Source organism: Oenanthe melanoleuca, chromosome 12, assembly GCF_029582105.1.
Source record: "Oenanthe melanoleuca isolate GR-GAL-2019-014 chromosome 12, OMel1.0, whole genome shotgun sequence".
NCBI lineage: Eukaryota > Metazoa > Chordata > Aves > Passeriformes > Muscicapidae > Oenanthe > Oenanthe melanoleuca.
This window is the reverse complement of record NC_079346.1, coordinates 20,541,762-20,567,579: the sequence shown is the minus strand read 5'-3', so window position 1 is coordinate 20,567,579 and position 25,818 is coordinate 20,541,762. Positions and strand designations below refer to the sequence as shown.

The window sequence follows — 25,818 nt, the reverse complement described above, 5'->3', positions numbered from 1 at the left end:
CACCTGGGCAATTGTCCCAGGTGTTGATCTTAGCTACAGTCCAGGTGCCAAGTATCCACTGAGGAACAGAGGAATATCAGGGGAGAAGGAGGGGGAGGGCAGGAGAGGAGGGAGAAGGGAGGATTCTGTGGTCATTGGTGGTGGCAGCTGGCAGTATGTCCATAACCTGGGGTGTGCTTTGTTTGACCAGTGATGCACAGATGCGCAGTTGCTTCTTAACACTTTGCCACAAAGGGAATTTTTGTGTGCATGCATTTCCCACCACGTGCCACCCAGACCTCGCCTCATCCAGGCCTGGAGTCAGCACCTTCCTGTTACTCTCTTCTGTGCTTATCTCATGGCAAAGTCCTTCTGTGGCCTCGACAGTGTTTGAGATGGGCAATGCTGATCCTCAAGTCCTTGCACTGGTGACCCCTGTCTGGGTGATCTACGTTTGGCAGAGACCTGGTGACCCATTGTGCTGCTTCAGCCTGGGGGAGAGTTAACTTTCTTTGCAGGCGCTGCTGTGGGGCTGTGTTTGGATTTGTGCTGAACACAGCACATAAAACACCGGTGTTTTTTATTGGGTGGGGTGGGATCTTGTTCCTGAGGGCTTTCAGAATAACTCCCAAATAGTAGGTTGTTTTGGGTTATCCCCGAGTCCTGAGAGGATTCTTGGGTGTACTCAGTTCCAGAAGTGAACATATGGTTCTGACACATGGAGTGGAGCCCCTTGGAGAGCCCGTTTCGGGGAGGATTTTGCTGCTTTCCACCAGTTTTGGAGATAATAAACAGGTCCTGGGGGGTTTCCCCTAGGAGGGGAGTTTGAGGAGGGGGAGGTGGAGCCGCCCAGAGTGGGCACCCCCGCGCTGTCCCCGTGGGTGCGCGGCCCTGCCCGGGCACGGCTGATGCCGCCCGCCCGCGCTTCCAGCTGGTCCGGACTGCTGCTCCCAGCGCCGGGCGGGGGGGGGCCGCTTTGGAAACCCGCCCAGGCACAGCGCGGCTGTTTTGGGGCTGCGGCACCACTTGGCGCTCGGGATGGCACAGCTGGAGCCGTACTGCTGGCACTGGTGCTGCAGGTGGTGCTGAGACTCCCCCTGGTTGCAGGCGCGCAGCGCGGCGGGAGGGAACGGGTAACGCTGGAAAAGCGGGAGAAGCGTGACCTTGTCTTTTCCATCATTTTTGCCAGCTGGAACGCTATTTTCAGTCTTATATGTTATTTGGGCTCGTAATTTTAGGGGTTTCAGCTCTGAATGGTGTCCCAGCATTCTCTGCGTCTTTCATTTGCATGTACTCCACTGACGCCACTCCTCCTCCTCTGTCACAGGCGCCATGTTAGGGAGGCAGCGAAGGCATTAACCCAACGCGAGGGGAAAGGGATATGGGATAAGACAATTGGGGCTGAAAACAGGGTGAGGCCAAGAATTTAACATTAACAATTAACATTACAGACAACTGGAAACATTAATAAAAACATACAACTTTAACCGCTGTAAAACTTTCTCCGGGGGATGTCCCCGGGAATTTTTTTATCCCCGTGAAACCACTTGCCCTGCCCGGAATCCCAGTGCGGGGCCGAAGCCACTGGAAGCATCCCCCTCCCTCCCGCGGGAACGGGAATGGGGTCGGGATCGGCATTAGGGACAGGAAGGGGAGCAGGAACAGGATCAGCATCAGGAACAGGAAGGGAGCAGGAAGGGGATCGGGATCGGCTGCAGTCCCGCGGAGACAGGAGCGGGGAGTGGGGACGGGGCAGGAGCGAGCACGGGACCAGAGGCAGCAGCTGTCCCGAGAGGACAGGAGCGGGGAGCGGGATCAGGGGCAGCCGTCCCGCGCAGACAGGAGCGGGGAGTGGGGTAAAACTTTCTCTGAAGGATTTATTCATAACAGTGGTAAATGGTTGGGATGTCTACCCTATTCCGTAGCCAGTGTTGTCGTGGGGTTAGGGTTGTGTGAAAAACACGGTTCACTGTTTTGGGAGAATTAAAAGGTTTAATAAAAAAAAAAACAATAGGAGACATACATAAAACAAAGGGTTAAAACGGCTGGGTGCTTGGCATGCTGCCGAGAGCACACTGCTGCTTCGGGAACACTCCTTTAAATACGTTTTCCAATCTATCCATTTGTTACATATTCATAGACCTTCATGCATAGTCAACTGTTTCTGGGAACTGTTTAGCATAGGCCACTCCTTGGGTCCGCCTTTTTAGAGCATGCGTGTTTCTTGGCTTGTGGTTTTATTCTTCACCTTATCCCTTTTAATTTGGGTGGTGGTCCAGCCGGTGCGTGTTGATATTTGTCTTGTCAGCTGCAGAGGTCCTCATCAAATGTTCACGGGCTGTTATCTTTGACTAAGCAGGTAGTTTAAGCATACTATCTCTAAAAAACTTATGCCTAACTTTTACTATTAACCAAGACTATATCCATATAGAAATGCTATTTTAACATTATACATATAGCATTTATCCAATACTTGCGAAGAGCCAACAACATGTCATGCATTCATAACAGGTTGGGTTAGGGCGTCCGTGGTGCAGAAGGGGGAGAAAGGGTAGCCACAGAGATGGAAGAGGAGGAGCAGGAGCAAGACCAGGAGGAGCAGGAAGTAAGAGGAGGGATGAAAAAGAGGAGCAGGAGAAAGCTCGGGAGTCCACCGCTCACTGCACCGCCCCCGGGAGCATCGTCTCCTTCCCCTCAGCGTTCCGCAGATAAGCTCACCCTCGATGTCTCGGGGCATTCTCTAGAGATGGGGGTTTTTTGGAAGTGTCCCGGTGGCGGATGCCGGCAAAGCCCCGGTGGTGGGTGGGGAAATGCGGGGCTCCGGAGCCGTGCCGGCGATCGCCCAGTACCGGCAGCGTGAGCGACGCCGCATTTTGGGAGGGCCGAGGGGGAAAAACCCGAGAATGAAATGGGGGCACGGAGGAGGCAGAACCCCCGGCAGTCTGGAGCGGAGAGGGGAGAACAGAGGGGTAAGGGAGGAGTCGGAATCCCTTGGCAGGCTGGAGAGGGGGAGTCTGGAAATGGGTGTAGGGGAAAATCACCCTGTGAAGAGCCAGTGTTCACAAAGGAGACAGAGGAGCCCTGGAGGCCAGGGTGGGTACTGGTCCTGGGGGGAAGAGGAGAAGGGATGGAAGAGGAGGAGAAGGAGGGATAGAGGAGGAGAAGATTACTCGTTGGCTAAAGCACACCAAGGAAAAGGAAACAAAAATCCAAAATCAATCAATCCAAACTGAAATAAATGCAAAACTCTTTATGTGGTAGCTGAGGAGGCTCTGAGGGAGGGAATGGGGTGAGGGAAAAAAAACAGAAAAGGGTAAGGAGAAAAAGGAATGTGGAAGACCCGACTGGTTGAGTCACAACAGTCAGAGAGTGAGACAGTCTGTGCAGAACTGAGCCAAGATTTGATCAACAGTTTATGCTTAAAGGCCCATAGCACTTAACTTAAACTTAACAGCACTTAACTGAAACTTAATCTGTAACTTCACACAGAATTTATTACACCACAACAGGAACATATCCACTTACCTTACTGACTTAAAAATCTAAAGTACTTTCAACTCCAGGAGAGCAGCATTCCCAGGACATTTGCTATGGCATATTCACTGTCACACACACATGGACAGGAGTCTGTATAAGGTCCCTGTGGGAAATTCCCCTGGAATCCAGTGGAATTCTCCCTTTGGATGCTTTTGCACCTTCCCACCAGGCATAGGGCAGTGCCTCAAAGACTGGGGGTGTTCAGCTCAGGACCCATCATCATTCAGGGATGCCCTGAGTGCAGCAAATGGGAGAGTTCCCAGTGCAGGGAACTTGCAGATGCCCCAGTACAGGCATGTCGCTGTTGCAGCTGCTGTGGCCCAGGAGGGTTCCAAGGGTCTCACTCAGGGCTGCTGTTTATACGGCCCAAGGGATGAGCTTTAGTCACAGGCAGCTTCCATCCTGGCCCCAGCTCAGGTTGGTGACTTTCTGGGAAAGGTTGAGAACAAAAATATAATCCCATCTGGGACGCTATTCAGGCAAAAAAAAAAGAAAAACAAAAATTCCAAGGCTGTTGGAGCTGGTTGGACAGAACCAGTTCCTGAACAAACAGTTTGTGATAAACTCAAGAGGAGTTGAGCCCAGCACTAAACAATTTCTCAGATCAAGGTGTGACAGACAGGAGCGGAGGCTGGGGAGAGATTTTCCCGAGTGTGTCCACTGGTGTCTCATGAGAACCGAGATGCTCTAAACCCTCTTCCCACATTCCCCACACTTGTAAGGCTATTCCCCATGTGCAGGTGGGTGATGAATGCAGACGGAGAATTGCCAGAGCCCGGAGCTGGGTGAGAGGCAGACGAGAATCACCATAGGATGATGCTGAGCGCTTTCCCAACCGAGTGCCCGAGCTGCTCCCGTCCACTGACTTCATTCTGCAGTGCCATTCTGGAAGTGACACTCGGCCTTACCCGTCCGCTGGAACAGCCCTCTGTGGGCAGGGACGCAGGTCATGGCCTGCCCCCCGCCAGCCCCCCGCTACAGCAACTTCCAGCACCCCAGAGCCGCTTGGAAGCTCAGGCAGCTATGCCAGACTCACCTTTCTCACTCCCCTCTCCTCCACGGCCACCGCAGCACCGGCTGCTGCTTGTGGGGGACCCCCCATGAACCTCCAGTGAGCCGCAGGGAATCCCTCCAGAGGGTAAAGGAGAAACAAAGGCACCTCCTTTGGGAACCACTTTTCCTCTGTGCCACCTCCCTTCATCTTCCCTCTGTCACTCCTTTCCCATCGTCCCCCCAAACCCCATCTCGGCTTGGGGCTAACCCACTTACTCCACCGCTCCGTTTGGAGGTCCCCCCCGTCTTCTCCCTTTTTGCCCCGTTCACATTGTTCCCGGTCCCATCTCACGGTAGAGCTGCTCGCCTGCAGTCGAACGAATGGCGCGGAAGGGGGCGGAGCTGAAGGCAGAGCAAGGACAGAGGAAGAGGAGAAGCAGAAGCTGGAAAGGAAGAGGACGAGGAAGAGGGGTCTTCATTTTTGTTCTTGCCTTTAGTTTATGTCTTCCACAGCTTCCACTGTACCAGAAGACGAAGAGGAAGAAGAAGAAGAAGAAGAAGAAGAAGAAGACGAAGAGGAGGAAGAAGAAGAAGAAGAAGAAGAAGAAGAAGAAGAAGAAGAAGAAGAAGAAGAAGAAGAAGAAGAAGAAGACGAAGAGGAGGAGGAAGAAGAAGAAGAAGAAGAAGAAGAAGAAGAAGAAGAAGAAGAAGAAGAAGAAGAAGAAGAAGAAGAAGAAGAAGACGAAGAGGAGGAGGAAGAAGAAGAAGAAGAAGAAGAAGAAGAAGAAGAAGAAGAAGAAGAAGAAGAAGAAGAAGAAGAAGAAGAAGAAGAAGACGAAGAGGAGGAGGAAGAAGAAGAAGAGGAAGAGGAAGAAGAAGAAGAAGAAGAAGAAACAAGAAGAAGAAGAAGAAGACGAAGAAGAAGAAGAAGAAGAAGAAGAAGAAGAAGAAGAAGAAGAAGAAGAAGAAGAAGAAGAAGAAGAAGAAGAAGAAGAAGAAGAAGAAGAACGGGGAAGGCAGGATCCCCTCGACCGTGAAACAGGGAACTGGAAGGGGGTGACTTCCCCGGGATCCTGGAGTGGGGCGAGCCTGAAGAGGGGGAACCCTGGGACCCCCAGCAGCCGAAACAGAGACTCAGCAGAGAAGGGTCCCCTAGGACCTCTAAAACTTCCAGCACCCCTACGTTGACAGAGACAGAATGTCCTGGTTTAGGACAAATTAGGAGAAGAATCTCCAAAAGGAGCCCTCTAAGAAACAAACTCCCCAAACTCCTCCCCCCACCAGGTTCGGGAAGGATTTCCTCAGAGGAAAAGTGGAAAAAACTTGTTTATTTAGCAAACAGTAAAAAAAAAAAAAAAAAAAAACAAAACAAAACAAAAAAAAAACATTCCCCAACACAAGGAAAAAAAACAGGCACAGGTGACGCAGAAAAAACTTCACTCGTCCGAGTGGATGTACAGGCTCGGAACGTCTCCATGGCTGGGGAGGGCAGAAACACGTATTTCTTCTCATGAACAGACATCCGGGGATTTTCTTGATGTCTAGTGGTATTCCTAGCTAGTAAGGAAAAATAAAGCGAAGCAAAAAAGGGAGAGGGGGCGGGAGGGGAAAGCAAGCAAGCAAGCAGCAGAGCAACTACCAAGCCAAAAGCCGAGCAGAGCAGCAGGGAGGCAGAGCGAGGGGGGCGGGGCTTGCCAGCAGGCAGGCGGCAGCCGCTCGCGCCCGGGGGGAGGGACACTGCCTGGCTAGACAAAACAAACCCTCCAGGCATGAGCAGCACACGATTTGGGGATACTGCAACGTCACCCCAGGACACAGAAGCAACCCAGGAGACAGAAGACCTCCAGAACCTCAAAACTGAGAGACCAGAAAGGGGGGAATCTTGGAGGGCTCCTTTGCTGAATCTTAATATTTTGGAGAGTTTTTTCTGCATCGTGGTGTTTTGGAGGTTTTTATGGCTGCAAGATGTCTGGTGACTTCTAGAAATGGACTTGGGCAGGAGGAATGTCCAACCCAGCATGCTCACATGTTGTTTTCCCCCAAAACCAGGGTTTCTCATTCTTAAGGCTTGGCTGAATGGAGGACAAGGCTGCAGTGAAGAGGGAGATGCCCTGGGATGCTGAGGAAGGTTGTGGAGAGCTTTGTTCAAACTTGGCTAATAGAAAGAGGACATAGTCTGGAAGAGTTGCTGCAAATGGCCTAAGTAGAGCAAAGAGCAACCCAAGGATGGAGTGTCCTTGAGACAAGGAAATCGTTGTTGTGGCTATACTTAGTTAAACCATAGAAAACCTAGTTAGACCATAGAAAACCGAATGATAAACCACAAGAATGCAGAAGTGTTTAAAAATAGGATGTTGAAAAGGCTGCTTTGTGCAACATGAATATAACCAATGATGAGCTTGGCTTTGTAATATGTATAAGGCTAATTAAGAAGTGTATAAAAACAGAGTTGTTCTTATCAATAAACGAGTCTTGCTGACGACCATCTGGTGTCCGCAGTCTCCCTTTCTCCGACAGAAGGTGAGGAGGAAGTCTCTGCCCCTTTGCCTCCTCTCTCCTTCTTAATCTCCCAGCCCAGCATTACCCCGGCTGCAGCACAGCTCCACTGCTGACACCTCCTGCCTGGGATGGATTGGGGGGATCTCCTTCCCTTTCCGTCTGGCACAGAAGCAAATCCCATCCTCTTCTTTTCCTTCCTCCCCCAGGCAATGAGCTGCAGACAGAGATCAAAGAGGAGAAATCCCCCTGGCAGAACGTTGTGGCAGAGGCTGTTTTGAGTGGCTCCATGGCACAGGAATCCAATGGGGAGGAAAAGCCCCAGAGATCCCTCACAAGGAGGGGCTGCAAACCCAGCCCAAGGTGCTCCAAGGAGGAAAGATATCCCCTGTGCTTCAGCCAGAGCTCAGAGCATGTGGAGAAGCCTCACGTCGGGGAGAAGCCCTACAAGTGCTTGGAATGTGGGAAGAGCTTCAGCTGGAGCTTCCACCTCCTCCGCCACCAGATGATCCACACAGGGGAACGCCCATATGAGTGCTTGGAACGTGGGAAGAGCTTCAGCCGGAGCTCCTGTCTGATCCGCCATCAGGTAATTCACACGGGGGAATGGCCCTACATGTGCAAGGAATGTGGGAAAAGCTTCAGTGACCACTCCAACCTCCTCACCCACCAACGCCTGCATGCCAGGGAACATGTGTGGGTGTGAGAGTCCGTCTGAAAGCCTCTCGTTTGTTCTGCCCAATGACCCTCGCCTGAGGCCTAAGAAGACCCCTCAAACTGCAGTTTAAAGGCGCTGGCCAGGGATGGGAGGAACGCCAAGTGATTGTTCGCAGGTGGTGCCCATTGGACCAGGACTGCTTTCTCATGAGACTGGTTTACGGCTAGTCACGGTGCACTGAACTGTGTTTACTTGACAAGGCTCCCACAGGTGTGAGAACAATGAACTGGTCAGAGATGGAGTGCCCTGTGTTTGTTTCATCGACAAGGACTCGCCTGGGCTTGTTTTGGGTTTGTTCCCCCAACGGAACCCAAAGCGTACCTGAAAGTCCTCACCTGTTTGGCCAGTCCCCCGACACCTTGGAAAAGACTATAAAAGACACCCTCAAACTAAAGACCCCTGAGATCTCCCCGGACGGCAACGGACATCTATTGGCTGGTTCCACGAGGATCGTTTGCCCGTCTTGGTATCTATAATCCTAAACCCTCCTTCTCTCTCTCTCTCTCTCTATTTCCTGTCCCTCTATCACATTTGGTTGGCACTAAATAAAGGTGCATTTTTGAAAAGTAAACTGGTTTTGTCCCCTGCTGTGTCTTTTGTGCTTTGAGATCCCTAAAAGAACCTATCAGGACTCTGCATGTGGTGTGGACCCTGACAGTGGGGAGTGTGGGAAGAGCTTCAGCATCAACTCCAACCTAATCCAGCACCAGAAGATCCACAGTGGAGAACGGCCCTATGAGTGTCCCGAGTGTGCAGAGATTTCGAACCAGCTCCCATCACCTCCTGCATCAGCACATTGACACAGATGAGAGGCCCCTCTGCTGCCGCCACTGTGGGAAGGGCTTCAAACACAACTTCCATCTTTTCAGCCATGAGAGTGTCCACACTGGGGAGAGGCCCTACAAGTGTCCTGAGTGTGGGAAGAACTTCTCCCACAGCTCTGTCTTGACTTCACACCAACGGACCCATGAGTAGGGGAAGTCCTACAAGTGCACTGACTTCAGAAAAAGTTTTGTTTCCTGCTCCAATTTCATCACCCACTAAAGGACCTGTGTTGCATTATCCACAGTGACCCATATTATGCAAAAACATGGTGATCCACATTCCTGATGATCCATGTTGGGTGAAGACCTGGTGACCTATGTTCCACATCATCCACATTGGGAAGACATGTGGCTGGTGGTCTTCACCTGCTCCTGGTTCCCTGGAGGCACCTGGATGCACGTAGGGGAAAGAATGTCCATCAGGATGTGGACTGACATAGGAAAATGGAGTACTGAGGCACTGCACCAAAGTTATCTCTAGATGAACCTTCCAACCAAACATTATATGATACTTGTATCTCCTAATTAGTGAAATATCAATGATCATTAGTGAAATATATGATGTGATACAAATGTATTTATCCTTCCCTGTAAATTGCCAATGCCAACTCCCTGGGTTCCTTCTTCAGCCCTGACCAGTCTTTGGGTGGAACCCAGATATTGTGGGTTGATGCTGCCTGGATGCCACACATTCACGAAAGACACTTACTCAGACAGGGGAGAGAAAATGTGTCACAAAGAGTTCATGGGTGTCCTGGTTTGAAGGACAGGTGTCTGCCAATAAAGGCAGAAGTTTTCCTTTGAAAGAGATCTGAATTCCACTCCCCCCAAGTATTATAAACGTTTGAATCAAGGACTCTGAGGCAGAGATAAGGGGGTAGGAATAACAGCTCTTTTACTAATATATCTAACTGTACAAGCAGAAACAACAGCAGTTGTTAAAATTACCAACAAAACAGAACAGATAACTCGGTTCCAGTCCTTTCTTTAGCTGTGGGCACACTCTCTCTCGGCGGGAGTGGAGGTGGGAGGGGGCGGCCGCAGCCGCGCTGGTCTTGGGTGGGAGCGGCTGGAGAGGGCAGCTCCTCCCTCACTGTTGGTGTCCGGGTGAGTCGCAGTGTCCGTAGACGCAGGAGGCTGAAGCGGGGCAGATGCAGGGCAGGTGATCGCCCATTGTGATCGCGGACAGTCTGGCTCTCCTGCATTCGGCCGCATGCCTGAAGACTGGGGGATCCTCCTCTGAGCTCCCCGGAAACACGAGTCCCCTCCAGAAGCACGAGTGCCCCTCTCGAAGCCGATCCCACCTACCCCTTTTGTCTAGAGTCCTTAAAAGGTCCTGGGTGTAACCCGGCCAGTTCCATTGGCATGATAATGGGAAAAAATTCTTTAAATTGACACAGTAATAGAAAAACACTCAGCCCCCAACATTATCCACCCCGAATTTTTCTCATGCCAACATGCTACAGCAAATTAAAACCTTTAAATCATATACATACATGCAGTTACAGGCACAGTAGCATAGATAGTTCATCCTAGAACAAGGTCTCCTTGGGGTATGCATCGGGTCTCTCCATCCTTTTGCATCACCCACCAAGTGCAACCTGGTCCTTGAGCGAAAACCATCCCACGAACAGGATTGTCTTTGCTGGAGGGAGAGTTCACCCAAACAGTTTTTCCTAACATGCCACTCAGGTGCACCACTGGGACCTTATCTCCATCTGGTGTTCCCAAGGGCTTAGATTGGGCAGGGCCCGCTCGATTAGTGGAACCTCGAGTATTCACTAACCATGTGGCGTTTGGTAGATTGATCTTTCAGTTCTTGAAAGTCCCCCCACCAAGTGCCTTTTAGGTGGTTTTAAGCTGACCATTGCACCGTTCAACTTTCCCAGCTGCTAGTGCATGGTAGGGAATATAGCACACCCACTCAATGCCATGTTCTGTACCCCAGGTGTTTATAAGGCTATTTATAAGGCTATTTTTTAAATGAGTCCCGTTGCTTGACTCAATTCTCTCAGGGGTACCATGCCTCCAGAGGACTTGCTTTTCCAGGCCCAGGATGCTGTTCTGAGCAGTGGCATGAGGCACAGGGTAGGTCTCCAACCACCCGGTGGTGGCTTCCACCATGGTCAGCACGTAGCGCTTGCCTTGGCAGGTCTGAGGCAGTGTGATGTAGTCAATCTGCCAGGCCTCTCTGTACTTGCACTTGCACTTGGACCACCGCCCCCCACACAAGAGGGGCTTCATCCTCTTGGCCTGCTTGATGGCAGCACATGTGTCACAGTTGTGGATAACCTGAGAGATGCTGTCCATGGTTAGATCTACCCCTCGGTCTCATGCCCACTTACAGGTGGCATCTCTGCCCGGATGACTTGAGGCATCGTGGGCCCATTGAGCTAGGAACAATTCTCCCTTGTGTTCCCAATCTAAGTCTATCTTTGAGACCTCTATCTGAGCAGCATGATCTACCTGCTCATTATGCCGGTGTTCTTCATTAGCCCGACTCTTGGGAACATGGGCATCCACATGACGGACTTCCACGGGTAGCTTCTCTACCCAAGTGGCAGTGTCTTTCCACTCATCAGCAGCCCAGATTGGCTTTCCTCTATGTTGCCAGTCAGCCTTTTTCCACCTCTCCAGCCACCCCAATAGAGCATTGGCTACCATCCAGGAGTCAGTGTAAAGGTAGAGTTTTGGCCATTTCTCTCTCTCAGCAATGTCCAAGGCCAGCTGAACAGCTTTGAGCTCAGCAAGTTGACTTGATCCACCTTCTCCTTCGGTAGCTTGTGCAACTTGCCGTGTGGGGCTCCATACGGCTGCTTTCCACTTCCGGTTCATCCCCACAATGCGGCAGGAACCGTCGGTGAAAAGGGTGTAGCATTTTTCATCTGCTGGCAGTTGGTTGTACGGTGGGGCTTCTTCAGCCCGGGTCACTTGCTTCTGCTCCTCTTCCTCAGCGAGACCAAAATCTTCACCTTCTGGCCAGTTTGTAATTATCTCCAAAATCCCAGGGTGATTCGGGTTGCCAATATGGGCGTGCTGCGTGATGAGGGCAATCCACTTACTCCATGTGGCATTGGTGGCATGGTGGGTAGAGGGAACCTTTCCTTTGAACATCCACCCCAGCACTGGCAGTCGGGGTGCCAGGAGAAGCTGTGCTTCCATGCCAATCATCTCACTCCTTCATAGGCAGCCAGGATTTCCTTCTCAGTGGGAGAGTAATTGGCTTCAGATCCTTTGTAACTTCTGCTCCAGAATCCCAGGGGTCGGCCTTGGGTCTCACCAGGCACCTTCTGCCAAAGGCTCCAGGACAGACCATGGTTCCCGGCTGCAGAGTAGAGCACATTCTTTATCTCTGGTCCCGTCCTGACTGGGCCAAGGGCTACTGCATGAGCCATCTCCTGTTTGATCTGGGCGAAGGCTTGCTGTTGTTCAGGGCCCCAGTGGAAATCGTTCTTCTTGAGGGTGACCAGGTAGAGAGGGCTCACAGTCTGGCTGTACTCAGGGATGTGCATTCTCCAAAAGCCTATGGCACCTAGGAAAGCTTGTGTTTCCTTCTTGCTTGTTGGTGGAGACATTGCAGTGATCTTATTGATGACCTCAGTGGGGACCTGGCGCCGTCCATCTTGCCACTTCACTCCCAGGAACTGGATCTCTCGAGCAGATCCTTTGACTTTGCTCTTTTTAATGGCAAAACCGGCTCCCAGCAAAATCTGGGTGATCTCCTCTCCCTTTTCAAATACCTCCATTGCCATGTTCCCCCACACAATGATGTCATCGATGTACTGCAAATGTTCTGGAGCCTCACCCTTTTCCAGTGCAGCCTGATCAGTCCGTGGCAGATGGTGGGGCTGTGTTTCCACCCCTGCGGCAGTCGGTTCCAGGTGTACTGCACGCCCCTCCAGGTAAGAGCAAACTGAGGCCTGCACTCTACTGCCAAAGGAATGGAGAAAAACGCATTGGCAATGTCAATGGTGGCATACCACTTCGCTGCCTTGGACTCCAACTCATACTGCAGCTGCAGCATATCCAGCACAGCAGCGCTCAACGGTGGAGTCACTTCATTCAAGGCACGATAGTCCACAGTCAGTCTCCATTCTCCATCAGATTTGCGCACAGGCCAGATGGGGCTGTTGAAGGGTGAGTGGGCTTTGTTGACCACCCTTTGGCTCTCGAGCTCAGGGATCATCTTGTGGATGGGGATCATAGCATCTCCATTTGTCCGGTACTGCCGGTGGTGCACTGTCATGGTGGCAATTGGTACCTGTTGCTCTGTCACTTTCAGGAGTCCCACTGCAGATGGGTTTTCTGATAGTTCAGGCAAGGTGTTCAACTGCTTAATGCTGTCTGTTGCTACAGCAGCTATTCCAAAAGCCCACCTGAACCCCTCTGTAGTAGCCATTCCTGAGGAAGTCTATGCCTAGAATATGTGGTGCCCCTGGGCCAGTTACAATAGGATGTTTCTGCCATCCCGTCCCTGTCAGGCTAATCCAGCAAAGTGTATTCCTGTGATCCCCCCGTCACCCCAACAATGGAAACAGGTTCCTTCTCCACATGTTCTGACGATATCAGGGTGCATTGTGAACCAGTATCAACTAGCACTCTATGTTCCTGTGGCTTTGATGTGCCAGGCCATCGCACCCACACTGTCCAATACTCTCTGTCATCCCATGGCTCTCCCTGGCTAGAAGGAGGGCCCCTCTAGCCCTGTTTATTATTTCTTTCCTGGGCATACATAGTGGAGGTTCCTTCCAGGGGATCTGACAGATCATCCTCCCTTCTGTGATACCCTGCACCTTTACCATGGGAGGTTGAGGCTACCTTCATTTTAGCATGGTTCCCTCAGTTAGCATTTCCCTCCCTGAGTTGACGCACCTGTGCTGCCAGGACAGAAGTGGGTTTCCCATTTCATTTTCCCATGTCTTCCCTATGGTCTCGCAGGAAAAACCACAGGTAAGCTTGTGAGGTGTGTTGCTTAGGGTGAAATCAGCAGGAAAGGCCTTTGCAGGGTTATACAAAAATGTTTATTTCAGCCTCCACTCAGCATTGTCCAGCGTTCGGGGAACAAAGGCGCAGAGGCTCAGAGGGTCCAGCCTAAAGTACATGGGATAGGCAAGGTGGGGAAAAGCACCAGGGAACAATTATTAGGTAACACGGCGGTACTACAGGAAAGGTTTAAAACAGAGGACCAACAGGGAATTAGGGTGGGAGTGACCAAAAGGCTGGGAGAGGGCACGGGGTTGACTCAGGGAACAGAACAGGGGCTGCATTCTTTAGCTGGGAATGCCTTTGGTCTCTATAACTCCCCTTTTCTTTATTAATTAAGAAGGCTTTTTAAAGGACATTAAAATTAAATGGTTGAGGTAAGTAAAAAGCAGAAAATAAAACAAATTTTTTAAATACAAGCTATTTTTTTTTTGAGTCTTTAGTGTAAAAAGGAATTTTTGAAGCATCTTGAAACTAGTAGGAAAAGATGTGAAGTTTTTTTAGCATGGCTTGTTAGGAAACTGAGGCAGGAAAGGGATTTTTCAGCGTGAACTGGCACTTTGGTGGCTGTTAGCGAAATGGAAATGCTGTACCTGTTGAAACTTTAAAAAGAGATCATTAATTTAGAGGAAAAAACAAAAATTGTTACTTTGAGAATTTTTTTTTTTTTTCCTCCCCTCTCTCCCCCCAATCATCCCCCCTTTGTATTAAAAAGGAATTTTGGGAAAACAAATTGGTAGCTGGGTAGCAAAGGTAGGAAGAAGCATGGCAGTGGGAAAACTTTGGAGGGGAAAGGGGGTTAGGAATTTGGGGAAACATAAAAAAAGGGCAATTGGATTTGGGGAAATTTTGAAAGGACTTATTTGGTGGATGGATAAAGGGAAAAGAGGGAGGGAAACAGGAAGGCAAAAGAAATTGGGGGAAGGCACTTATTTGCTTGGCAGGTTTTACAAATGAAGAATTAGGGTTGCTGCTGTGATTTGAGGTCTGTTGGCTTTGGTTGTTGTGTAAAGGACAAGGTTTTTTAGTACCTGAAAAGAATTGCAGTTTGGTGCATAAATGCTTCCTTTCACTGGAGATCCATTAGGTCTGGTAACATTTTCTGCTTGGAGACCCTTTTTCTGTTGTACTATGTCAAATTCCACCAATTCTTTATCTCTTAAACTGCGGAGACATTTTTTAGGGTTATTTTTCTTGATTGCAGTTTGATGGGCAAACACATCTTCATTGGTGTCATTTTGGGTAATAAATCCATATTTATTTTTCACATTAAACGATTTAACTGTTCCTAAAACTTTTTTAGCAATGATATTTTTATTTTTGGTGGTGGATTTGTGTTTGTGGCTGTGCTGCTGGACATGCTGGTGCTGGCAGGGTTGTTTGTGTTGCGGGCAGGCAGCTGCAAAGCTGAGAAAGTGCGGGCAGTTCTGTGCTGGGGGTGCGCTGCGTGCCGGAGGCCCTGGGCGCGCGGGGCTCCACAGCGGGCAGGCGGCCCGCGGCGGCGCTGCTTCGGGGCTGTGCGGCGGGCGGGAGGCTGGCGGAGCAGGGTGCGCGGGCTTCAGCGGCACAGGGGCAGCCCGCGGCGGGCTGCTTTTTCTGCTCTCGGCGGCGCAGTCGAGAGGGCAGCGCAGCGAGTGCGTGGGCGATGCGGCGCGCTGCTGCTGGTGGAGCCATGGCTTTTGGTGCTGAACTTCTGAGGGCGGGCTGCCGCTCCCGGCTTTGGGACGGCCCATGCAGCGGCGGCCCTGGCCCAGGTGGCGGCGACGGCGGCGGGGTGGCCGCGGGCTCTCTGTCGCGGCAGCAGGTCCGCACGGCTGATTAGGGAGCAGGCTGTTCTCGGGGGCAGGGTCTCCAACAGGCGGGGAACGGCGCGGCTCGGAGAGGGGAGAAAAGGAGGGGGGCTCCGGGCGCCCCGCCATGCGGTCGTCGCCATTTTGTGCAGTCGAAGGGAGGGGAAAACGTAAAAAAAAAAAACTTTTCTTGCAAAACTAAAGGGGCTGTCTGGGGTTCAATAGTTTCTGAACATTCATTAAAAAGCTGAACACCTAAACTAATTAAAATAAACAAACGTAAAGTTTTTACTACTGGAAAGTCTTCACTTTGCAATTTTTCTGCAGCTTCATTTAAAAAGTTATTATTTAAAAATTATTTTTGTGAAACGTCAGGAAAATTTTCACACAGCCAGCGAACTAAAAGCTTCAAATCCCCCTTTAAAAACTGAAAATTGCTGCGACGAAGAATGTTTTTAAATTTAAGGTAAATTTCCTGCTGTGAGCAGATGTATTTCACTGGCATTTTTCACCCCAGGTTTGTTCCCAGCACGCGAAAGTAAAAGAAAAAAAGCAAAAAGTAATGCAGAGTTTGAAACTCACCACAGTAAGATTAAAAAACAGTCTCGTGCTGGTTGATGTAGATGCATTCACAGAAGAGTGTCCCTGTTCGGAGCGCCATTTGTTGCATCTAAGGTGTTGCTTGGGGTGAAATCAGCAGGAAAGGCCTTTGCAGGGTTATACAAAAATGTTTATTTCAGCCTCCACTCAGCATTGTCCAGCGTTCGGGGAACAAAGGCGCAGAGGCTCAGAGGGTCCAGCCTAAAGTACATGGGATAGGCAAGGCGGGGAAAAGCACCAGGGAACAATTATTAGGTAACACGGCGGTACTACAGGAAAGGTTTAAAACAGAGGACCAACAGGGAATTAGGGTGGGAGTGACCAAAAGGCTGGGAGAGGGCACGGGGTTGACTCAGGGAACAGAATAGGGGCTGCATTCTTTAGCTGGGAATGCCTTTGGTCTCTATAAGGTGTACCCTCTCTCCCTAGCTGGGGGGCGTTGGGTTCTAGATTTGGGGCCTGTGACTCGCACTGGTGCTGCACTGATATTTCTTATCTCCTCCCTTATCTCCTCCCTCATCTCCTTCATCCTATCTTGGACCTCTTGGAGGTCCCTGGCCACAGCAGAGACATTGGCCTGCATTGGGCCATTCATCATACTCTCAAAATTTCTGAGTCTGTTGGCAAGAGAACCCACTGTCTCTTGGTGGTTATCAGCATTGATCATTGCAATGAAGGTGGTATATTGAGAAGGCCCCAGGGTTGCCAGATTCCACAGCATCTGCCCTGTGCACCTGACCTTGTCAGGATCATTGTCATGCTGTCCATCCCTCCCAAAGAGTACCTCTAATACTGCCACTTCTCTCAGCTGCTGGATCCCTTCCTCAAGAGTCTTCCAGCGCATTCCACGGTGCTGGTCCTGCATTCTCTCTTTGTGGACAAACCTCTCTCTCACACTCATTAAAAGCTGTTTCCAGAGGGAAAGGAGGCCTTGCTCCCTTACAAATATCTGGTCCACACCTGAATCCTGGGCCAAGGATCCCAAATTCCTGGCCTCAGTTCCATCCAGTTGCACACTTGATCCCGTAAGGTCCCAGACCTGGAGTAACCAAGTTGTAAAAGGCTCACAGCTCCGCCATACAATGTCTTTACGCAGGTTACCGAGACTATCATATAAGAGGGACTCGGTGATGATCTCAGCCTCTGGCTCCCTTGCTGGTTGTGAGGACCCTCCTGGCTGATCCCCATTATCTAGGTGCCTTGTTTTAATCTTAGATTTTCTAGTTTCCACAGGGGCAACTGCTGCTGGCTGTGGCTGCCCCTGGTATCCAGCTGGAATCTGGACAGATACAACATCTACGGATTCCACTGCAGCACCATCTGACTCTCCCTCTTTAGGGCAGGGGGAGGGTTTCTCACCAGCAGAAGAAAAGTGCTCCTTCAACATCTGGCTGTGCTCCTTCGATACCTGGCTTATATCCTTCACTAGAGCCCCTATCCACTCTGGGTGGTTCATTTCTGCGGTGAGCTGTGGGGCAGCACCAGGCTCTGGGGCAGCATCCCTAGTCCCCAGAGCAGAGTCATGTTCTGGGGCAACATCCCTAGTCCCTGGCGCAGGGTCATGTTCTGGGGCAATATCCCTGGTCCATGGGGTAGGGGCAGAATCTGGGGCAACATCCCTAGTCCCTGGCGCAGGGGCAGACTCTGGGGCAACATCCCTAGTCTCTGGGGTAGATATCAGAGTTGTTATCCAAGCCAATATTCCCTTGTTTCTGAATGCTAAGTAGAGCAGGCCTATCAGCAACGCCAGCCACTGTATAATAACACTAGCAATTAAAACAGATCTGAAATCCTTGAAAACTGGTGGGGTAGCCTCAAAAAACTGGGTGATGGGTTGGGAGAAAATTTCCCTTGCATTCATTACCTCACAGTAAGTACCATTATTGAAATAACCCCAGAAACACGCAGTTAGAGTACGATAGCTCTGGATCCATGTGGCCACTTCCCAGAGAAAATTAAAAAACCATGAATTCCTGACATAATCAATCCACCAAACGAATCGGATAATAGCTACAGTAACTTTGGTGAGGGGGCCCATATTCAAATAAGGGCTTGCAAATGGGAGAGAGATATCTGTGACCACATGGAGCCTAAACCAGATTAAACTGGACAGCATGTTGCCACTTAAGAGAGCTGTTACTTCCGTCTTAACTCTCCTCTCAATGCCCTCGGGCCCCACGATGGGTGCCAAAATCTATCCTAGTTTGAAGGACAGGTGTCTGCCAATAAAGGCAGAAGTTTTCCTTTGAAATAGAGACTTCAATTCCACTCCCCCCAAGTATTATAATTGTTTGAATCAAGGACTCTAAGGCAGAGATAAGGGGGTAGGAATAACAGCTCTTTTACTAATATATCTAACCGTACAAGCAGAAACAACAGCAGTTGTTAAAATTACCAACAAAACAGAATAGATAACTCGGTTCCAGTCCTTTCTTTAGCTGCAGGCACACTCTCTCTCGGCAGGAGCGGAGGTGGGAGGGGGCGGCCGCGGCCGTGCCGGTCTTGGGTGGGAGCGGCTGGAGAGGGCAGCTCCTTGCTCACCGTTGGTGTCCGGGTGATTTGCTGTGTCTGTAGAGGCAGGAGGCTGAAGCAGGGCAGATGCAGGGCAGGTGATCGCAGAGGGTCTCGCTCTCCTGCATTCAGCTGCGTGCCTGAAGACTGGGGGATCTTCCTCCGAGCTCCCCGGAAACACGAGTCCCCTCCAGAAGCACGAGTGCCCCTCTCGAAGCCGATCCCATCTACCCCTTTTGTCTAGAGTCCTTAAAAGGTCCTGAGTGTAACCCGGCCAGTTCCATTGGCATGATAATGGGAAAAAATTCTTTAAATTGACACAGTAATAGAAAAACACTCAGCCCCCAACAATGGTTGATATGAGGACCAAACACCCTCACAGTTAAAACAGGCTCAGTTTTGAGATATGAAATGAACTAACAAAATCAGAGTAGGATAATAAATAAATTAGGCCCTTAAAACCACCTTCCTCCAACCCTCCCTCCTTCCTACCTCTATCCCAGCAGTATGTCCTGCCAGGGATAGACTGGGGGGATATCCTTCCCCTTCCCTCTGGCACAGAGGCAAATTCCATCCCATCCTCCTTCCTCTTCCTCTTCCTCTTCCTCTTCCTCTTCCTCTTCCTCTTCCTCTTCCTCTTCCTCTTCCTCTCCACTGACAGAGACTAGGGAGGACAAATCACTGCATCAGAGCCTTGTGAAACAGTTGATTCCACAGCACAGGAATCCAGTGTGGAGGAAAAGCCCCAGAGATATCCCACAAGGGAAGGCTCCAAATGCAGCTCCCCAAAGCTTCATTCAGAGCTCTCACCTGGTGGTCCTTGAGTGGTTTCACATTGGGAAGATGTGCTACAGGTGTTCAGAATGTGAGCTCCAGATGTGGCTGCTACCTGATCTAGCACTAGAAGATCCACATGGAGGAACAGCCCCAGAAGTACTTGGAATGTGGGAAGAGCTTCTGCCAGAGCTCCTGTCTGATCCACCATCAGATAATCCACACAGGAGAATGGCCCTACAGGTGTAGGGAATGTGTGAAGAGCTTCAGTGACAGTCTAACCTCGTCAGCCACCAGCACCTGCACTCCAGGAAATGGCCCCGCCAGCGTGGGGAGTGCGGGAAGAACTTCAGCCAGAACTCCCACCTGATTCGCCACCAGAATATCCATGCTGGGCGACGGCCCTAAGAGTGTCCTGACTGTGGGAAAAGCTTCACCCAGAGCTCTGCCTTGACCTGACACAAATGGATTCACTGGGAAGGGAACCCCTGTGAGTGCCCCGAGTGTGGGAAGAGCTTCATCTGCTGCTCCTACTCCATTGAAGGATGAGTGTTAGATGATCCCCAGTAAACCCCGTAGGGCGGAGAGCTGGTGACCCATGTTCCTGATGATCCATGTTGGACAGTGTATTGGGTTTGTGTGATCAGGTTTTGGAAGTGGGGGACTCCAGGGGTGTCTTCTGTCAGCATCTTCCAGAAGCTTCTCCCATGTCCAGCTTCTGTTCCACCCTGTCCCTGAAGGTGAGTGTAAGCCAGGTTCTGGTTCATGGATCCCCTGGGACAGGGGAGTTTAGAGTAAAACGGCAGTGTTTGATCTGTGTTTATAAGTATATCTCTGTTGGGTTTATTTTAGAATAATTTGGTTGCTGTGTAAAGGGGATTTGGAGCCCTTTTTGGTTACCATCTCCAGTAATATTAAAAGCATTAAAGTAACACTAGAGAAATTGTGTCAGGGAAAAGAAAGAAAGTATGAGAATAGAAAGATGCACAGTCGCCAGCCCTGGATCCAGCAACAAAAGTTTTGGTTTTGATTGTTACAATGTCCCTGTCCTTAGTCTAAGTGGTGGTCCCAGGCTGGATCCCTTGAGGGCTGGGGAAGCACCGGAAACACCAAGTTCTGAGGGTCAATACAGGTTCAGGTCTGGGTGAATGTCCAGGTACCTCCCCTGTTAGAAGTTTTACACTGTCTGATGTCACACTGTGGGTCCCGGGGCACTCTGGGGGGCTCTGATGGTTTATGGCCCCTTCTAAGACGTGGCCCTGCCTCTCCCAGCAGTGCAGTTGAGCCAGGTACAGCCCATGCGAAGGGATGAAAACCTCCAGCCTTCTGTGCGGGTGTCCCGCCTTCCCCAGGGGAGTTTCCAGAGCTGAGTCAGTTGTGTAAGGGAAGGCATTGCCCTGGTCCAAAGCCCTGTCCCACCTGGCAGCATCTGCTTCTGATCGACCTCTTCCCTTCCCTGGCTCCCAGCTGGGCTCCCCACTCTGGGGCTGGGTGTTCACCCCCTCTGTCCCGGTGCTTCCTGTGCCCATGGCCAGCAAAGGCCCCCCCCCACTGCTTTTGCCAATGGCCAATGGTTTGAGCCATTTCAGTCCCTCACAGCTCTGCTCCCCAAAAGCTGAGAGGGATCGATGGTACCTGAAAACTACTCCATCCCACTGAAAATGGCTCAATTTGACCTCAAAACATCTCAATCCCCTTTCAAAATTTTGGGGTATCCCCTGTGGCTAAATTGCTTCCAGTTGTGGATGTTCCTATCTGTGGAAACTGGTGATGGGGTTTTTTCTGAACTTTAGATGCTCTTAGGCACTAACTCCAAAGCTCTATTGGCTCCTGCTCATCGGGTAATATTAAATAAGCAATGCAGCTAATAGTTAAAAAGGTTATTTATAACAAGCACATCTTATTACAAAGCACATCAGTTTCAAAAGGCAATAGCAAAAGCAATGGCAAGCAATGGCAAAAGCAGTAGCAATGAGCGAATGGCTAGAAGCCAGAATGGCTAAAAGCAAGTGGCTAAAAGCCGAATGGCTAAAACAACAACTCTCTGAATGCATACTGTTATATAGGATTTCTCCAACAAGCTAAGATGCAAACTCAGGCCACTACTCTTTAACCTATTAGAATTCTAGTTTCTTAGCTCAACAAGTTATGTATAACACTATGCATAGAATCTATCATGTTCTATCGAAGAAATGTAAGCAATATTCTTACTATAACTCTATTATGTCTAAGTCCTGTCTACAACTGTGGGCTTGGAGCCTCTACTGAAGATATCAGTATTTTTGCAACCTTCAGTCGAACACACTCTACTACTGTGGTATCTGACGCCTTTTACTTACTAAAAACATCATAACTCACTTTAAGATTTATTCAATCCCTTCACTCTGATTTCTCTCTGAAGAATTCAGAGAGACCCCTAACTCACTGACTCCAACACCTGTCCATGAACTTCACCCAGTTGTTGCTATCTAGGAAGTGACAGTGGGCTTTCCCCCAAAAATGGGACATATCTGTGTGGTAAAGGAGACAGGTGAGGGAGTGCCCCCACTCGCCCCCAAAGAGCCCCCATCACCCCAGAAGGTTGGGGGCTCAAGGGACCACTCCAGATCCCCCATTCCCATCCCCCTCTGCCCCATGGCCACCACAGCAGTGGCTGCTAGGTGGGGCACCCCCACTGTGAGCTCCCCAAAGAGGGACGGCGTGGTTGGGAACCTCCCAGCAAGGTTCTGCCTAACCCCCCTTCCCAAGAGCCCCAGGGAACAGATCAAGAGATCGAACGATGGGGACACAAAGGGACTCCCAGAGGAGCCCCTTTGCCTCTGTCCCCCCTCCCCTTACCCACCTCTCAAACACCTTTCTCATCTTCCCTGCGCTGCTCCCTCTCTCACCCAAAAGCTCCTCGCCCACAGCCGGGGGGGCTCCCAGCACCCAGAGCGGGGTGACACGGGGGGACACCATGCGGGTCCCCATTTCCGATCCATCCCAGGGTCGGCTCCCATCACAGTATCCCCGTGGGGCCCCTCCAAATCTCTCCCCACTGCCCCCCAGTAAATGGGACTGGGGAGAACTGGGAAGCTTTACTGGGAACACTGGGAGCAGCCGGGCAGGGGCAGAGTGACAGTGGGGTTGGGGGGGACACACAACTCCCCCAGAATCAGCGCGGGGACGGAGCGGGGGGTCCCGGCCGGGCCCAAGGCCACGGAGAGGGGCTGCAGCTGCTGCGGGCTCAGGAGCTCTGTGGGCAGAGAAAAGGGAGTGACACCGGGTTGGGGGTCCCAGGGGGAGTACACATGCTCTGGGGGAGGGGGGAAAAGACCCGCAGGACCCCTCCTCACCTTCTTGTGCAGGTAGAAGCCAAGGCACAGAGCGAAGAAGACGAAGCCAAACATGGAGCCCCCAATCCCCATCAGCATCTTGCTGTGGGCAATGTTCAGCGGCATCTCTGGGGGTCCACAGGGTCAGGAGCATCCAAAACCTCACAGACACTTCAAGACCCTTCAAGCACCCTGGCACCCCTCTAGCCCACCCAAGACGTTTCCTATCCCCATCCAACCTCTTTAGTACCACCCAAGTCCCTTCCCTGTCCCTCTAAGACCCCTAACTCCCTCCCGGTTGACACCTATCCCCCAATGATGCCCCCATCCTTTTTCCAGTCCCTTCCCAGTCCCACCAGGACTCACCAACACCATTGCCAGTAGATCGAAGCACACTTAATTTCCCTTCCACTCCCACTTTTACATCTCCAACCTACTTCCAGCCCCTCCGGCTGTATCTGACTTCCTTCCAGTTACACCCTGCATCCTCAGTTCCCTCGCAATAGCCACCAGAAACCCTTAACTGCATCCCAGTCTTCCCAGCACCCTCCAAACCTCTTCTCTGCCTTCTCAGGCCATCCAAACCTTTCTCCCAGTCACTGCCTGGCTCCTCCAAACTCCCGCCCAATCCCAGCTACTACCAACTCCCCTCCCAGTCCCCCAGTCCCACCCCACCATCCGCCGGAGCTGTGAAGCCGGGCCGTACCCCATTCCTGCCTCAGGGGATGCTCCAGGCTGACGTGCTCCACCTGGCAGGTGTAGCTGACACTGCGCTGCGGGGGGGTTTCCAGCAGCACCAGCACCTGGTAGGTCAAGTCCCCGTTGGAGACCACGTCAGTGGCCACCACGTGCTCCGAGAGCTCCTGCTGGCCCTGGAACCAGCTCACCTGGATCTCGGCAGGGTAGAAATCCATCACGGAGCAGAGCAGGCGGCCAGGGCCAGACTGGGAGCTCGAGGCCACCAGCGAGATGGACACACTGGGGGGCACTGGGAGAGAGTGGGGAGACACTGGGGTGAGATGCGAGTAAAATGGGAGATACGGGGAGAGGGCTTGGGTAACATTGAAATGGACTGGGGGAAGACTGGGACGTCACTGAAAGAGATGGAAGGGGGTTGGAGAGTGCTGGGAGGGCACTGGGAGAGAGGATGGAGGTCTAGGAGTGGACTGAGGACTGGGAATGGAATGGGAATGGTCCGGACTGAGAGGGAGTAGGAGAGATTGAGAGGGCCTGAGAGGGATTATGAGGACACTGGGAGGGCCTGGGACGGCACTGGGAGGGACTGGGAATGAAGTGCGCGGCGCTAGGAGGGTGAGTCCAGCGCGGGGCACTCGGCGCTGCGGATCTGCCTGGCAACTGGTGAGTCATCAGGGAGCCGCGCTCTGATTGGCTGAGGGACTTCAGCTCCACGCACGGCCGAGAGGGGCACACGCGTGTGGCACTGGGAGAGAATGGGATGGACTGGGAGAGCCACAGGAGTCACTGGGAGGGGACAAGAGGCCACGGGCACGGGCACAAGAAATGCTGAGGCCTCTGGGGTGATTCCCAGGGAGGTTTTGAGAGGCTCCAGGGTCATTCCCAGGGCAGGGCCCGAGCGCACACACTCTGCCCGACGCCCACCTCTGCGCTCCACAAGGAATGGGCTGGACAACTCGTAGTTGTGCCGGCAGTGCCTGTCCACTGCATCCCGTCTGTACTCCATCCATTCCGGGTCGCTGTTCCAGTACCTGGCAACCTTCTCTCCATATGGGCTGTCCCCTACAAAGTGCCCTACATCGCTGTCGAAGTGCACGTACTGCTCCCGGTTGTAGATGAATCTCTTCACGAATCTCAACCGGCTGGTGCCATTAATGAAGTGACACTCGGACTTAACCATCTCCTGGAACACCCCTGTGTGTACAGGACACAGATCAAGGGGTGCCCTCCCAGCAGCCGCCACCACTCCACAGCAAGCCAAGAGCTCAGAGAGCCACCCCGTGTGCCCCCTGTGCACCCCCAGTGTCCCACAGCTGCCATGGGACCCTTCTCGCGCTCCCCCTTCCTTTTTTCCATCCTTCTCCACACTTTTCTCCCTCTTTCCCATAACTCCTCAGTCGCCAGCTCATCGCCCCACCCTTCCCTTCCCTTCCCTTCCCTTCCCTTCCCTTCCCTTCCCTTCCCTTCCCTTCCCTTCCCTTCCCTTCCCTTCCCTTCCCTTCCCTTCCCTTCCCTTCCCTTCCCTTCCCTTCCCTTCCCTTCCCTTCCCTTCCCTTCCCTTCCCTTCCCTTCCCTTCCCTTCCCTTCCCTTCCCTTCCCTTCCCTTCCCTTCCCTTCCCTTCCCTTCCTTTTCACCCGAGAGCTCCGCGCCCGCAGGCAAGGAGGCTCCCAGCACCACCAGTGGCACCAACATGGCCCCAGCTGCCACCACACGCTCCATGGCCAGCGCCCGGCAGGTTCTGACACCTCTCCCCTCCCCTGGTGGAGGGGGCGGGGCACGATGGAGTCCAGGTGAGGAGTTCTGGGTACTGTGGACTGCCTGGACACTGAGGAGTCATCAGCACTATGAGCTCTGATTGGCTCAATTATTGTAGTGCCTTCTCTGATTGGCTGAGGAGAGGCCCGGAAGTTGAAGGAAGGACCAGGAAAGATCTCACCCTGAGCATCGCCACGGGAACAACAGACACAGCCTGGGCACAGGGGGGAATTTATTTCCAATCATATTACAGCAGGACAAGGAGAAGGGAAAGAAATCTCTCCAACCCATTCCCCCAACCCAACGGGGAGCACCCAAAAGGGGGTCACCTGGGCTCTGATCAACGGGCGTCACTGGGGAATCATCCAATACCAATTCTCCCATGGGGAATGGTGCTGGAGCAGAGCACGAAGCTTTTCCCACACTCGGGCACTCACAAGGCTTCCCTTTCCGGTGGCTCTGGTGGTCAAGTGGGAGCTCACAGAGAAGCTCTTCCCACACTCGGGACACTCATAGGGCCTCTCCCCGGTGCGGATCTTGTGATCCTTGAGGAGGGAGGTCTTGCTGAAACTCTGCCCCCATTCCAAGAACTTGTAAGGCTGTTCCCCGGGGTGGATCCTACAAGGGTTGACCAACAGAGTCAAAGTCTGCACTTGTCACATCTCAGTTTTGAAAATATACTGAATAAAAAGCTCCATTACCCACAACCATTTCCTCCTCATGCATAAAAAAATACAACAGAATTCTTTCTAAAGGGTAAAAAGTAAAGTAAAATGAATATTGAAAATGTTCAAGCATAAAAAAGTCACTTTGTGAAAATACAAAATTGAAGTGTGTCTAGAAAAAC

At 51.6% G+C, this 25,818-nt stretch overlaps 1 protein-coding gene across 3 annotated transcripts; it reads right to left on the bottom strand.

Moving 5' to 3' along the window:
* Nucleotides 1-7,643: 7,643 nt before the first annotated feature.
* On the bottom strand, nucleotides 7,644-24,966 carry LOC130258410 (class II histocompatibility antigen, B-L beta chain-like). 3 transcript variants are annotated; one of them, XR_008841504.1, is made up of 6 exons: nucleotides 24,851-24,960; nucleotides 24,140-24,409; nucleotides 23,226-23,507; nucleotides 22,541-22,647; nucleotides 19,488-22,440; nucleotides 7,644-7,663 (listed from the first exon to the last, which is right to left on the bottom strand). XR_008841504.1 is itself a non-coding variant. In XM_056501739.1 (6 exons), the coding sequence occupies exons 1-6, from the start codon at nucleotides 24,933-24,935 to the stop codon at nucleotides 22,432-22,434; spliced, it is 669 nt and encodes a 222-aa protein (XP_056357714.1). In that variant the 5' UTR covers nucleotides 24,936-24,966; the 3' UTR covers nucleotides 18,814-22,431. The 3 variants fall into 3 exon arrangements, 2 of the variants coding, with proteins under 2 accessions (XP_056357714.1, XP_056357713.1); XM_056501739.1 differs by lacking the exon at nucleotides 7,644-7,663 and having other exon boundaries at nucleotides 18,814-22,440; nucleotides 23,226-23,322; nucleotides 23,407-23,507; nucleotides 24,851-24,966; XM_056501738.1 differs by lacking the exon at nucleotides 7,644-7,663 and having other exon boundaries at nucleotides 18,814-22,440.
* Between the last annotated feature and the right edge of the window lie 852 nt (nucleotides 24,967-25,818).

What these genes read in the sequence shown, in the direction of transcription:
- LOC130258410 (XM_056501738.1), bottom strand. Translation starts at nt 24,935, where the DNA reads ATGGAGCGTGTGGTGGCAGCTGGGGCCATGTTGGTGCCACTGGTGGTG. An exon ending in TGCGGGCGCGGAGCTCTCGG is followed by an intron (nt 24,410 to 24,850) that starts GTGAAAAGGAAG and finishes CTGTACACACAG; the next exon opens with GGGTGTTCCAGGAGATGGTT. An exon ending in ATTCCTTGTGGAGCGCAGAG is followed by an intron (nt 23,508 to 24,139) that starts GTGGGCGTCGGG and finishes ACTCTCTCCCAG; the next exon opens with TGCCCCCCAGTGTGTCCATC.